General features: G+C 40.1%; 1 protein-coding gene across 1 annotated transcript; it reads left to right on the top strand.

Moving 5' to 3' along the window:
* Positions 1-3,178: 3,178 nt before the first annotated feature.
* Positions 3,179-8,105, top strand: LOC127499573 (extracellular calcium-sensing receptor-like). Its single transcript, XM_051869971.1, has 6 exons — positions 3,179-3,192; positions 4,042-4,333; positions 5,667-6,429; positions 6,537-6,745; positions 6,992-7,115; positions 7,192-8,105. The coding sequence occupies exons 1-6, from the start codon at positions 3,179-3,181 to the stop codon at positions 8,103-8,105; spliced, it is 2,316 nt and encodes a 771-aa protein (XP_051725931.1).
* The last annotated feature ends 7,545 nt before the right edge of the window (positions 8,106-15,650 follow it).

The following is a 15,650-nucleotide window of genomic DNA, read 5'->3' as shown; positions in this document are numbered from 1 at the left end:
GAGAAAAAAAGGACAAAACGTGCTACTTTCTGTTAAGACTATGATTTAAAATGAAAAGTTGATTTAAAAAAAATAATAATAAATGAATAAGAAGTGTTGTAAACCAGTTTTGAATTGAGTTGTTTTTTAAATAAAGGTTTCGCACTCAGTGATATCAGATTGTGTGTGTTTTTATTGTACTTACCCTGTAACTACATGAAACAAGAGGGTAACAAGCACCACTTTAATTTACAGCCCACAAAGTCATACTTACCCTGTAACTACATGAGACAAGAGGCTAACTAGCACCACTTTAATTTACAACCCTCAGATGTCATACTTACCCTGTAACTACATGAAACAAGAGGGTAACAAGCACCACTTTAATTTACAACCCGCAGATGTCATACTTACCCTGTAACTATGGAACAAGAGTATTTCCCCTAGTATAAGTACTCCTTAGATCTAAAATACTTACAGTATAATAATTTGTTATTTTCCTGGATGTTACCGCTTTATTCCCCAGACTTTACATATTGTTCCCCTATACTTACACATAGTCACTTTATAGGTACACTATAATTACCGGAAGTTATGCTATAAATATGCTGTAATTACGCAGTACTTTCCGGGATGTAATCTAAAGCGTTACCCTGTTACGGTGATGATACTCAGCTCTATATTTCTTAGCGCCCTGACGAAACTTACTATTTCACAAAATTAACGGAATGCATAGCTGATATAAAAAATTGGATGACTAGTAATTTCCTACTATTTAATTCAGAAAAAAACTTTATAATTCTAATTATTGGACCAAAAACCTCTGCACGTAATAACCTAGAATACTGTCTAACACTTGATGGCTGCTCTGTTAAGTCTTCATCATCAGTTAGGAACCTGGGTGTGCTCTTTGATATCAATCTTTCATTTGAAAGACACATTTCTAGCATCTGTAAAACCACATTCTTCCATCTTAAAAATGTATCTAAACTACGACTTTTAACAGATTCTCTCAATGACAAATGCGGAACAGTTAGTTCATGCGTTCATGAGCTCAAGGCTAGATTACTGTAACGCTCTACTGGGTGGTTGCCCTGCTCGCTTAATAAACTAAATACAGCTCCTACAAAATGCAGCAGCTAGAGTTCTTACTAGAGCCAGGAAGTATGACCATATTAGCCCGGTTCTGTCAACACTGCATTGGCTTCCTGTTAAACATCGTATAAATTTTGCTAAATACTTACAAAGCACAAAATGGTTTAGCTCCCCAGTACCTGAGCGGGCCAGACAAGTAATTTGGCAATGTCACTTTGTAAAAAAGACTAGGCGTCTGCACACATACACATTCAAACGCGCAGACCTATAGACTAAACACGTAAATGAACGGCAAGAACGCATTAAAAGTCTTTGATTTTCAGTTAAAAAGGTGTCATTTAAGTGGCCCCTAAGTTAATAATTAACAATTTTTACAACGGTAGTGATTCGATCAAAAACCTACTTTCAATCAATAATAACTTTTTCTTCAAGCTGCTGTAAAGCTAAAACAATCTCTGTCCATTAATTTTCCTGTTATCACTGTGAAGCTGCTTTGAAACAATCTGTATTGTGAAAAGCGCTATATAAATGAAGTTGACAAGATGACTTGATCTTAGTGCTGCGTTCGACACTATAGATCACAAAATACTCTTAGATCGACTACAAAATTACACTGGTATTCAGGGACAGGTATTAAGGTGGTTTAGATCATGCTTATCAGACCGTTACCATATTTAATCGGGAAAAAATATAAGATAACATCAGTAAATTATGGAGTGCCGCAAGGATCTGTGTTAGGCACTCTGCTATTTTCAATATATATGCTGACACTTGGTAATATTATAAGAAAACATGGATTTAGTTTTCACTGCTATGCTAATGATACTCAATTATATATTTCATCATGACCAGATGAAATCTCTAAATTATCCAAGAGATTTAAAGATATAAAACACTGGATGACCTGTAATTTTATTCTATTAAATTCAGATAAAACTGAGGTATTACTTATTGGACCAAAAACTTGTACACAGACTCTCTTAGACTACAATTTGCATTTCATGCATTCATGACATCTAGACTAGATTACTGTAATGCATTACAAGCTGGTTGTCCTGCATCCTCAATAAACTAGTCCAAAATGCAGCTGCTAGAGTTCTTACTAGGTCAAGATCATATAACACCAATTTTATCATCTCTACACTGGTTTCCTATTAAGTTCCATATTGATTATAAAGTAATGCTACTGACCTATAAGGCCCTAAATGGCTTAGCTCATGTGTATTTAACTGATCTTCTATCGCCCTACAATCCATCACGCTCTTTAAGATCACAAAACTCTGGGCTTCAGGTTGTACCTAGGATATCTAAGTCCACTAAAGGAGGGAGAGGGTTTTCACATTTGGCTTCTAAACTCTGGAATAGCCTTCCTGATGATGCTCGGGGCTCAGACTAACTCACCCAGTTTAAATTTAGATTAAAGATGCATCTCTTTAGCCAAGCGTTCACATAATGCATCTCGTATCCTTGTACTCCAGTTATATCAGATCAATTGCACATCATTATTTTTGATTAATGTGTTAACAGCAGCTAAGCTATTTATTTTCCAGTTGTTTTTCTTATCTAGGGATGCCCATCCAGAGTTAACTAGAGAGTAGTTTGGATCCAGCCTCTTATGAAGACTTCAGATGCCTCAACACCTGTGAAGAGATGACCCCAACCCCTGTGAGGACCTCAGATGACGCAAACTCTGGATCAACATGCACCATTTCAAATGTTGCTATATGCTAATCATTTGTTAACATGTATTCATTACTTCATTGAGCTCATTGTTTCTAACATTGTTTAAATTAATACATTGTTAGCTAACTGCGTGATTTGTATTTGTACATTTCTGAAATTACATAATTTGGACACAGTCACCTTTGATAACAGATTACTCTAAATTGTGATGCTGACATGCATTTTCTGTAAAGCTGCTTTGAAACGATATATATGGTGAAAAGTGCAATAAAAAATGAATGTGAACTGAATTGAAAATTATCACCTGCCTGACCTGTGAGCCTGAATTTTGCTTCCTTGCTAGATTATGACTCCAGTTCAAATCAAGTTGTTTGACAAATAACATTCCTCATACCTTAGTACTTGATAGCATCACTATACCATGGTATCACCACAGTATTTTTTTTTTTTTTTTTTTTTTTTGCACAGCAAAAGTCAAATGCATGACTGACATCTAGAGAACATTCTGAGAAAAAAACTTGCAAGTAGACAACTTCTCAGAACAGCAATAAACTGTGCATGCAAAAAAATGTCCTTTAATTCCATCAGGACTGTTGTCTCTGTTGGCAGGGTGACGTCCTTTTTTTTTTTTTTTTTGAGGGCATTACCTGCTCTTTTAAAGCAACACCCCATACAACCTTAATCATAAATTAGTTACTTAGAGTGGGTGAGTGGGTCAGAGAGAGAGAGGAGAGATGTGGATGACTCTGTATATTACTCTATACCTGTCATTTAACTGTATATCTGCAGCTTCAGTCCTCAGATCAGGTACCTGTCAGCTCCAGGGACGCTTCAAATTAAATGGAATGTACCAGGATGGAGATGTTATACTTGGAGGCCTGTTTCATGTTCACTTTTTCACAGTGTTCCCAGAGCCGAGCTTCAGAACCGAGCCAGAACCACCATACTGTGAAAAGTGAGTTAGGGTCCAAAGTGATTATAAACCTATATAATATAATAATAATAATAATAATAATAAATACCAAAAATGTGAAGGTTAAGTTCTCGTTGCCCTCTTTTATCTTAGCTAACTTACTCACATGATGTATTGACAGCAGTAATTCTGCCTTGGCAAAGAATCTGTTGAAACCACTGTAAATTTAACCAAGTATGCACAATAGGAGGGCTTCATGAGTGATGCTTGATCTCAAATGTTTGTTTTTGTTTTTTTCTATGCATTAATGCTTGTATTAATTAATATTTTAATTACTTCATGTCATCATTTATCTTGTTTTTTCTTCTTAGATTTAATATGGAAATCTTCCAGCAGGCACAGACCATGGCTTTTGCAGTGAATGAGATTAATAATAATCCAAACCTGCTGCCTAACATAACTCTTGGTTATCATCTTTATGACAACTGTGTGAGACTAGAAATGGCGTTCCGGGCTGCCATATCCCTGGCTAGTGGGACAGAGGAGTCCTTCTCCAGCCTAAACTGCACTGGCCCCCCTCCTGTGATTGGGATTGTAGGGGATCCAAGTTCAACTCCTTCCATTGCGATTTCCAATGTTCTTGGGCTGTTTCGAGTACCAATGGTAAGATGGGATGAAAAAAGTAAAAATACACTATGTGCACTTTTTTGCACCTTTAGGTTACATTTAGTGTTTTTAGCCATATGTCCTCAATTTGTTTTTTTTACAGAACCTATTTTGGAAAAATATTCTGGATAAAAAAGAAAAAAAGAATAATACAAAAGCACTGATCATTATGTTTGTCGTACTCCAGAGCAGCGATATATATCGATATATTGTACAAACTCGATATACCACCCAGTTCTAAGAGCTGGGTGGTATATCGAGTTTGTATGATATATCGATATATATTTTATAAACGATATGGGATGAGGCAATACCATTTATCGATAGTTTGTTATGATGAGTGCATCATCTGAAAAATAGCAGAGGACACAGAGTAAGCTGCTGCAGAGATGTGCATAATCCAATTTGTCTTAACTGAGACATCCTTTATATTAATGGCTTCAAAATAACTATTAAGATATTTAACGTGTATAGTTTAAAGTGACTTGCTTGTTAGACGCTCTGAGAGATAGCCTACATGTGCTGTTTAATGCTTATGTTTTGTTTTCCTCAGTGCATAACTTACATTTCACAAGTATATTTTCCATCTGTTATTATTCTGTAGTCATTTAAATATTACAATGACATGTTTTATATTATGGACTTTTATATTATGGTAAGATTTAGTTAACGCGTATTGCCCAGACAGACACTCTGACAGATAGCAACATATGCTGTTTAATGCTTTTGAGATGTGATGTTTTCTTCAGTGAAATGTTAGGTCACGAAAATATATAGATTTTTCTGTCAAGAGCGAACGAGCCATGCGAGTTTCCTCTAAATTTCACAGACTTCAGTGAACGAGCGCCACCACACGCATGCACGGCAATCAGATGGAGCGCATTAGAATACGAGCCAATAATTCTGAGAAAAAATATTGCTACATTTTGCTAAAATATTTGTTTTTGGATATTAAATATGCCATATATAGAATTTTAAACCTACAAGTAAGTGGATTTTTATTATCAGTATTGTAATGGGGTAATCAAATGTAGGCTAATGTAACTCCTAATCTCAGATGAGTGAATGTGTGTTCCTCTTACCTGTTAACATTTTGTCAGTGCTTTTGTTTTTTAATTTCATTTTTAGTTTAGTGAATTTAATGTCTGCTTTAAAAAGTATTTTTAACCCCCTTTTTTTTTTTGCACATAATATAACATAGCATACATGGGTACATTTGATAAACCTTTTATATAAACATTGTTTGTAGGATTTTGGCCAGGATGCAATTTTTTTTTAAATACAGAATTTTTATCTTCTCTCTTCTTCTCTCTCCATTTTTCTTAATTAGGTTAGTCACTATGCCACCTGCTCCTGTTTAAGTGACAGGAAAAAGTACCCCTCTTTCTTCAGAACAATCCCCAGTGATGCCTTCCAGGTGCGGGCTATGGTTCAGATCTTGAGGCATTTTGGATGGACCTGGGTTGGTCTTGTCTACAGTGATGATGATTACGGCATCTATGCTGCTCAGTTATTTCAGCAGGAAATGCAGCAATTTGGATATTGTGTTGCTTTTTCTGAAAAGATTCCAAATGATAACAACCACAAAGACATTCAACGTATAACAGGAGTGATTCAGGCCTCTACAGCTAGAGTGGTGGTTGTTTTTCCCACCTTTCTACTACCATTGATGGAAGAGGTTGTGTTGCAAAACATGACTGGCAAGCAGTGGATTGCAAGTGAAGCTTGGGCCACCTCATCTGTATACCATTCTCCACGTTTCCTGCCCTTCCTGGGGGGCACACTGGGCATTGCTATCAGACGTGGAGAGATTGAGGATCTTCATGACTTTCTGCTACGTCTCCACCCCAGTAATGATCCAAGAAATAATATAGTGAGAATTTTCTGGGAGAAAATGTTCAGTTGTAGTTTTGGAAATGGGGGAAGAGTGATAGATGGAGAGCAAGTGAAAAAGGTGTGTACAGGACAGGAGAATCTGAGCACCACAAACACACCATACACTGATGTTTCAGACTTGAGACCAGCTTATAATGTCTATAAGGCAGTTTATGCCCTGGCACATGCACTTCATGACCTGATGCAGTGTGAAGAGGGTAGAGGACCATTCAGTGGGAACAGATGTGCTGACATAATCAACCTGAAACCCTGGCAGGTAAGAACCACGGATATAGTGCAGATTCTCTTCAGGCATATAGAAAAGCTGAAGGTGGAAATTCAAATATGTGCTGTATATTAATTAAACACTTGCTCTGTCTACAAACTGTACAGCTGGTCCACTACCTCCAGAAAGTGAACTTCACCACAGGCTTTGGGGATCAAGTGTCATTTGATAAGAATGGAGATGCTCTGCCTATCTATGATGTGCTAAACTGGCAGCCAAGCTCTGATGGATCAATAAGGACTTACACGGTCGGTGTAGTAAAAAAAGGGGCGGCAACAGAGATGGTGCTTACACTTGATGAGGATGCAATATACTGGAACTTTGAGACAAAAAAAGTAATAAGCATTACATGTTAATGTCATCCTTTTTGCATACGTGTAATCTGAATACTAGTCAAGCTATGCTAAAACAAATGAATAAATAAATGGTAAGGATAAGCTCATAATTTAAAAGAGATGACAAACATGGCAAATAGCAGATGATATCTCTTTCAGCACCCAAGGTCTGTGTGCAGTGAGAGTTGCCCCCCAGGCACCAGGCAAGCCAGGAGGAAGGGTCTTCCTGTCTGTTGTTTTGACTGCCTGCCCTGCGGAGATGGAGAGATTTCCAATACAACAGGTGAGTAGATTATAGTTGGCTAAATTTGAATATAATTTGAAAGTAATTTATCTTTCAGTCTTTTTCTTATATACAGATGCTATTGAGTGCACAGTGTGTCCAGATGAGTTCTGGTCCAATCCAGATAAGAATCAGTGTGTCCCCAAAGCAGTAGAGTTTCTGTCCTATGAGGAACCTCTGGGCATCTCTCTGACCACTGCTTCCCTACTTGGCACCTGCATTTGCGCTCTTGTGATGGTCATCTTTGCTCATCACCGTAACACTCCCATAGTACGCGCCAACAATTCAGAGCTCAGCTTTCTGCTGCTGTTGTCATTGAAAATGTGTTTCCTGTGTGTACTGCTGTTCATTGGTCAGCCGCAGTTGTGGACGTGTCAGTTAAGACATGCTGTGTTTGGCATAAGCTTTGTCCTGTGCATCTCCAGCATCCTGGTCAAGACTATGGTGGTAATAGCCGTGTTCAAGTCATCTCGACCAGAGGGCAAAGGAGCAATGAAATGGTTTGGAGTAGCTCAACAAAGATGCACAGTTCTGGTCCTAACAGCCCTCCAGGTTGTGATATGTGTAGTCTGGCTATCAACTGCCTCTCCAACACCCCATAAAAACAACCAGTATATCCGCTCTAAAATGGTATATGAATGTGCTATTGGCTCAGTGGCTGGTTTTTCTATGTTGCTGGGATACATTGGACTGTTGGCAGCAGTAAGCTTCCTTTTAGCTTTCCTGGCGAGAAATCTTCCAGATAATTTTAATGAAGCAAAGTTCATCACTTTCAGTATGTTGATATTTTGTGCTGTGTGGATTGCGTTTGTTCCAGCATATGTGAGCTCTCCAGGGAAATATGCAGTGGCTGTGGAGATATTTGCCATTTTAGCTTCTAGTTTTGGTTTACTGGTATCCATATTTGCTCCAAAGTGCTACATCATTCTTCTACATCCAGAGAGGAACACTAAAAATGCTATCATGGGAAGAGAAACACAAAAGAAGTAGTTTTACATTATTATGGTTTAAAAATGTGAATTCAGATTTTCAACTACTTTATCATTTTAGGATTCACTTCTGTAAATAAATAAGCAAAATTATTGCAATGCTTGCTGTTTTGTTGTAATTATCATCATCCATTTGTTTGCTTTAAAATAGCACTGTTTATTAATTTATTTGTTATACTGACTTTTATGTGTTTTGTCTTCTTTGTAGGTTTACCTCCTTTGCACGTTAATTTTTCTAAAATTGTTTGATTAGAAAAGGAAATATAAAATAAGGAGAAAAGACAGAGCAAATTTTTTTGTCAAAGCTACTTGATTATAGATATAAGTCAGAAAGTTTCTCACATGATAATGGGCTAGTTGCATATGGGCACCATGTTGGATTTCCGATCTAGTGAGTGTGTGCATAGACACTTGATGCCAGTGCAAAGAGCCGAAGAAAGCTGAAAATAATCTTTTAAAGTTGTTAACCCAGATATCATGGTTACAGTGATACAATGTTGAGTTTTAGTCCAAACCATCATTTTGGTTGAGACTGACATTTCAATGTTTAAAGTGTGTTGGATAAGCATTGAAATGTTGATGAAAGTCGACAGCACACATGGGTGGAGAGAGTGACATTGAACTAACAGTGATTTGTAGTTGATGGCCACAAGATCATGCAGGTATGCATCTCTGCAGAACACTAGTGGGTGTTTCCCAATCAGTGGGGTGTTTTCAAACCATGATGGGCTTTTACTCGCTTTATTTGCTCAAATCCACTGGGGGCTTAGTTTAGGGGTGGGCCTTAATAATTTTAGCAAGTCTGTTGAAAAATTGTTGAAAAACATCCATTGTAGCTTTAAAATTGTAGCCACTGATTGGTAAACGCCCATTTTGGTTTTGCATGTGCACTTCTCAGTAGTCTAATCAATTCCTCCTCATTCAAGAGAAACCACAGGTGCATCCTATACGGTAGTGTTGTTTCTTGAACCACTTGACGTCTTTGGGTTTCAAACAATGCATCTTTCTTATTGTTTCTATGTTCTTTTGTTTGTTTGTTTTTGTGCTTGTTATTTGCATTTGATTTATTGTTACTGAATCTAATAAGATATACTTCTTTTAAAAAAGTTATTAAAGCGTTTGAATAAACCATCCATTTTCTAAATTCTTAAAAAGTGCATGCATCTTGCTTTAGTAATATTTATTAGGAATTTTATGATTAAAGTTCCAACAACATTTTTGAAGTGCAAGTGACATGAACATGAGCAAGAATATCATACTTTACACATACACAATATTGCATCTATTACTCAATCCTTTAATAGGAATGAAAGCAGATGAGGATGGACACAATTAAAAAAAAAATATGAGAAGCACCCTCTATAATACACTGAGTTATAGTCGATAGGATTATCACCTGACCTGGGGCTTGATGCTATCCTGTGCCTTATCTCCTACTCCCTCATTACTGCTTAATCAGGTAATCATTCATATTCCTGAATCTGTATTAAATTTGAGAAATTTAACTAATCTCCATTCAGTTTAGCCTGTAAACACAATAAAAAAAACTACACCTTGTGTTTATTCCTCTTTATGAGGAGTTTAGCTCCAACACACCAAAGCCACTGGAAGGCAAGCCTGCAACCTTTAGCCAAAAAAGCGTAACGGCTAATGCTAACGTTCCGCCTCTGGCGGTGCGCAGGGAAGGAGACCAGAGGCCGTTTTGTGAATGGATGTCAATGGATGAGAGGCTTCACTATGCTGATTAAACAGCTTTTGTGGGGAAATAGCTAATCATTTAATTAATCGACAGCCTGTTTGCTAATCCTTAGCATGTTTTACACTAAACAATACTTTCGTTGGGAATTATATGTAGATTTTAGCTTGATAAAAATTTTTTTTTTAAGAGAAGGCAGACTAGGGAATGTTGCGACTGATGTCACTGCCATTACACGATTGTCACATGACTCGTGTTTTCTGTGACCTAGTTTTCCCCCATTCTGTTTAATTAGTCATTTCGTTCACCTGTGTCCCATTAATTATCTTGTTAAGTTCCCTTTGTTTGTCACGTATATATATACTCTGTGTTTTCCCTCATTCTTGGTCTGTTCTCGTTGATGTTTAGTTGTGTATAGTGAGTTCCTGCCTGTTTCTGTTATTAAATATTACTCCTTGTATTCTCCTTCGTCCTTGTGCCTTCATATACACACATTACGTAACAGAAGAACGGACCTAAACAGTTTTTGTGGCGTTTTCGTTTCTTTTTGTTTTTTTCCTTCCTCTGTCACTATGGACCCTGCAGTAGCCCTACTATGCCTGGAGCAGAGGGACCACTCCCTGGAATCACACACCAGGGATTTTTTTGGAGTTGGCGTGCCTAACGCACTTTCCCGACCGCTCGTTCTGCATGTTTTACATCTCCAGCCTAAGCGAGCAGTCCTGGGCACGCCTCCCATGGAGCGGTCCTCGGAAGGATTTCGCCGCATTCATGGAGTGGGTGCTGGTGAGTAACCACTTGCCTTTCACCATCTGCCCTGCGGAGGATTACTTTACCACCAGCCCCACTCCACTGCCAGAGGCCAGTCAGCCACCACCAACGATCGTCGCAATGGAGATGTTACACGTGCCCACCGCAGACCAAGGAGGCCAGCCTGCCACGATGGATGAGCCAGGACTGAGGACAAGGTCGGATGGTACCATTGTCCCAGAGCCCGCCTCACAGCAAGGTTCTGACCAAGTGCGCGAGCCGGTAACATCGTGCGACGCTGAGGGAGTGCTTGTGGAGCTCGAGGGCTGGGAGGAAAACCCCGCCCACACCATTGCTGTGGTTGAGATGACTGCTATCCCTGGCAAATATTCTGAGGAACTGAAAGGTATTTTTGAGGCTGACCTAATTGACTTTTTTGGAAAGGTGATTTCCCATTCCCCTGATTCTCCTGTGTTCCCTGAGTCTCCTGAATTCCCTGCATGCCCACCCAGCCTCCCTTTCCCGCCTCCTCTTTCACCCAGTTCTTCAGCCAGTTCCTCAGCCACACCATCGCTACTGACCTTCACCCGCTCTACATCTTCCACATGTCAGGTAGAGATGTCTCGTGTCTTCAGGCCACCAGCTCCATCTCACTCAGAGGATCCCCTGTCTCCACTTCCAGCCTCTGTGCCCCCTGCTCCACCACAGCCCGTCGACGCTTCGGTTCCACCCTGGCTCCTCCCTCCCTCGGCTCCACCAGACACCATCGGCCATACGGCTTCTCCAGGGCTCCCTCGTCTCTCCAGCTCCACCTTGGTCAGTCATCGACCTGCCTGCACCTACGGCTCCGTCTGGCTCCGCCTTCCCTCCAGCTCCACCTCCATCCTCGGTCCCACCTCCTACTCAGATGCTCATCACCACGGCTCCTCCTCGGTTTCCAGGACCATCGGCTGTGCGTGGGCTCGTCGGCTCATCAGTTCCATCTGGGTCTCCAGCTGCATCTCCGTTGGTCGTCCCCAGGGTGTCGTCCGCCACCAAGTTGACTCCACCATGGCTCCTCTCACCTGCAACTCCACCCTAGGGCCTCGTCCTGGCTGGCTTCTGGGGTAACATCTGGCTCCTCCTGCTCCTGGCTTTCCCCTGGCTCCTCCCACCCTCCACTCCCCCATAGAGTGTTTTTGTGTTTGCTTTGGACTCTTGTTGTGTTTCCTCTGCTCCTCGCCCTCCTCCAGAGCCCCCGCCCCCCTCCAGAGCCCCCGCCCCCCCCTCCTCAGTTGGACTCTATACGGCGCAAGGCTGCGTCTTCCCGGGAGGGGGCAATCTGTCACATGTCTCGTGTTTTCTGTGACCGAGTTTTCTCCCATTCTGTTTAATTAGTCATTTCGTTCACCTGTGTCCCGTTAATTATCTTGTTACGTTCCCTTTGTTTGTCACATGTATGTGTGTGTGTGTGTGTGTGTGTGTATATATATATATATATATATATATATATATATATATTATACCCTGTGTTTTCCCTCATTCTTGGTCCATTCTCGTTGATGTTTAGTTGTTTGTATAGTGAGTTCCTGCCTGTTTCTGTTATTAAATCTGTTACTTACTCCTCGTATTCTCCTTCGTCATTGTGCCTTCATATACACACATTACATAACAAAGATAGGCTGAAAGGTGAGCATGTGATTAAGTTAGCTATTACGCTTTCTCCAATGGTAAGAGATACAGACCCTCTCATCTCCCTATAATATACATCATCATAGTCATCATATTCTTGTCATTAGTCCTGTTTTAGTCAAAGCAAATCATATATGTCATTCCTTGTTCATTCCTACTGCAGTCCATTATATTCTTCACTCCACGTCCTGTTAGTCCTATTTTTCCCATGTCTTTTATCATATCCATCCTCTGTAATTCATATTTTGAACAATTAATAAGCACATGTTCTACAGTCTCAGGTATTTTGCACTGGTCACAAAACCCAGTTGGATGTTTCCCCACAATATGAAGTGTGCTATTTAATTTATTACGCCCTATTCTTAATCTGGTCATAATAATCTCTTCTCTCCTGTTTCCTCCCTTATTTTCCACAGTGCCAACTCTTTTTTTTTTTTTTTTTATCAAGTATAAATGTCTTCCTTTTAGTTCTTGGTCCCACCTTTGTTGCCATTCTTTAATAATTTTTCCCCACACTATATTCTTTCCTTCTGATCTTGAAAGGCTGATGACTGCTTCTATACTCTTTTTTTTTTTTTTTTTTTTTTTTTTGCAGTGCTTTCTTAGCTATTTTGTCTACCTTTTCATTTCATATAATACCCATATGTGCTGGGACCCACATAAATATAACTTCATCACCTTTATTCTTTATTCTTAAATAGATAGACATAACATCATAAAAAAAGCTCCTGATGATTCTTAACCATACCGGTCTTGAGACTCTGAAGTACAGAGACAGAGTCGCTGCAAATTAAAGTTCTTACTTTAACTTAGTGCATTAACTTAGTGCATTCTATCCATTCTAATGCCAAAAAATGGCAAACAGCTCAACAGCATATACACTTAAGTGATCTGATGTTCTCCTGCTCATCTCACTCTTCTGGCTGGGAACTACAATTGTAGCACCTGTAACTCCTCTTATTGGGTCTTTTGATCCATCTGTAAAAACTAGCTTAAAATGAATAACTCAACAAATCAACTTGATTGTTTACTGTTTTGGTCTATAATACCTCCAAATCCACTATTGGAGTGTCAAACTTCCACATAGGGATACTGGGCCATACCACAGTTTTACAAAACTCCTTTCCATATACTCCCAGGTCCTGTCCAACCAAAACTAAATTTTTTCCCCTTTTCCTTTTCCCAATTGTCTTGTGTGATGGGATTTTTAATCATAACTCACGTTTCATTTCCTTGCAGCAATAACATTTATATGCTTTTGAAACCTAAATGTTCTCAAACCTTGGGCCTAAGTCAGTGTGTGTCTGAATCATGTCCAAAAATAAGAAAAGTGTAAATGACACTTAGGGATAGCTAGACAACCACTTAAATATGATAGCCCCATGATATTGAGTGACCAACGAACTAATAAACACATAATTTGGGCAGATATTGCTTTACCTAGTAACAGGAGGGTTTGACATATGAAGAACTAATCATATTGTAGAATGCTTTGTCATGCTCTTATCCTATATAAACTGTTGTATTCTTCTTGCTGGTGGGATTCTCTGTGATTGATACAAGGCATAGTCTGGAGTCTGTTTGGTTTTTAGGCTGCGCAGCAGACTAGGCACTAGAGATCTTACTTCTATACACAAGTGATAGTGTTTAGTGGAGGAGCACTAAAGAGCTTATCACCAGGTGATAGTGCTCAAACGGGCCGAGACGTCAGCCGTCTCGAACAGGTATTGAAGTACACTTAGTAGAGTATAAATTCATAGGTGTCTGGGACACCTGGGTGTCTGGGACACCCGGTTTAACTTAAGTCGGGTGTGTAGGGGAAAATCTACCACAATTTGTCGAGCCAGCTTCAGGAGTCCTCAGAATCTCCCTCTGTCAGTGGATGGGGACGAGGAACTTGTTGACTTCATTCTGCCAGACTGCAGATCCCTGTTCGACAGAGGGACCATTCCTGGACGGGCTAAAAGGACTTAAGGTTAAGGTAGGACGGTCTTCATACTTTTCCTTACAAATGCTTCTAAATTAAATAAAAGGTTAAAGTGAATTAAATTTTGGAATTAGAAGAAAATTATTGAAGAAAACTGGTGATCACATTCAAATGTGGTTTACTTTTGGCTGTTAAGGGCAGTGATTATGGTTGATTCAACCAAAGTGGTGTTTGTTGAGTATTTTAATTGTTGTGATTGAGTGCTCCCAGCAAGCTGCCAATAAAACTTTGTTCCTGCAAAGAGCAACTTGTCATGTATGCTGGAATTAGAAGTGCTAAAGATTCTATGCTCATATGATCACAATTGAGGCAGTGATAGTGTTGGACGACTAAAGACCTGTGCTCAGGGTGAGACAGTAATTCTGAGATGGTGTTAATGATCCTGTGTATAGATGCTAGAGACCTGACACTCGCCTGCGATTTTGGATAAGTAGTGATAGCACCTTCACCAGATTCGGGAAGTGGAAATGCCCTGAGATGCTGTAGCACTACAACTTGCTCTTTGTTTGAATAAGACTTTAATTCTGATTAAGAAAGAAATGTTGAAAGAGTTGGATTAATAGATCAATATAGTTACATTTTGAAATAAATAAATGAATGCTGAAATTGTTAAAAGTATAAATAATAGGAATATGCACCTGTGGAGCACTCTGTGAGAATTATGAAATTTTGGTTTGGGGGTTCCTCTGTCGCGCCAGGCTCTGTGGAAACAGAAACAGAGGGATAGTGAGGTTTGAGGAGTGACACATGAAACGTAGGGTGAATCTTGTACTGAGGTGGTAACTGGAGTTGGTAAGTGACCGGGTTGATCTGCTTGACGATGGGGAAGGGGCCAATGAAACCGGGACTGAGCTTCTTGCAGGGCAGATGCATCCTGATGTCCCGGGTTGACAGCCAGACCTTTTGATCAGGTTGGTAGACTGGAGCAGCAGAGCGTCTTAGGTCGGCTGTCATCCTGCGTCTGCGCAAGGCTCTCTGTAGCTGATGGTGGGCTGCGTCCCAGACCCTCTCACTCTCTCGGAACCATTAGTCGATGGCTGGCACATCCGATGGCTCACCGGACCAAGGGAAGAGAGGGGGTTGGTAACCGAGTACGCACTGGAAGGGAGTGAGTCCAGTGGTCGGTTGATGAAGGGAGTTTTGGGCGTACTCGGCCCAACTCAGGAACTGGTTCCAAGAGTCGTGGTGGCTGTGGTAGAAGGTACGTAGGAAGCGCCCTATTTCCTGAATCTTCCTCTCCGTCTGCCCGTTCGACTGCGGGTGGTAACCAGACGATAGTCTTACGGTCACACCTTGGAGGAAGAAGAAGGCCCTTCATACTCTTGAAGTGAACTTGGGTCCATGGTCAGACACAATATCTTCAGGAATGCCATAATATCTGAAGATGTGGTTGAACATGAGTTTGGCGGTCTCCATGGCAGTAGGCAATCCCTTGAGGGGAA

This window comes from Ctenopharyngodon idella, chromosome 18 (assembly GCF_019924925.1).
Source record: "Ctenopharyngodon idella isolate HZGC_01 chromosome 18, HZGC01, whole genome shotgun sequence".
Classification (NCBI taxonomy): Eukaryota; Metazoa; Chordata; class Actinopteri; order Cypriniformes; family Xenocyprididae; genus Ctenopharyngodon; species Ctenopharyngodon idella.
The sequence above is the reverse complement of the archived record's forward strand: the minus strand, read 5'-3'. Positions and strand labels throughout refer to the sequence as shown.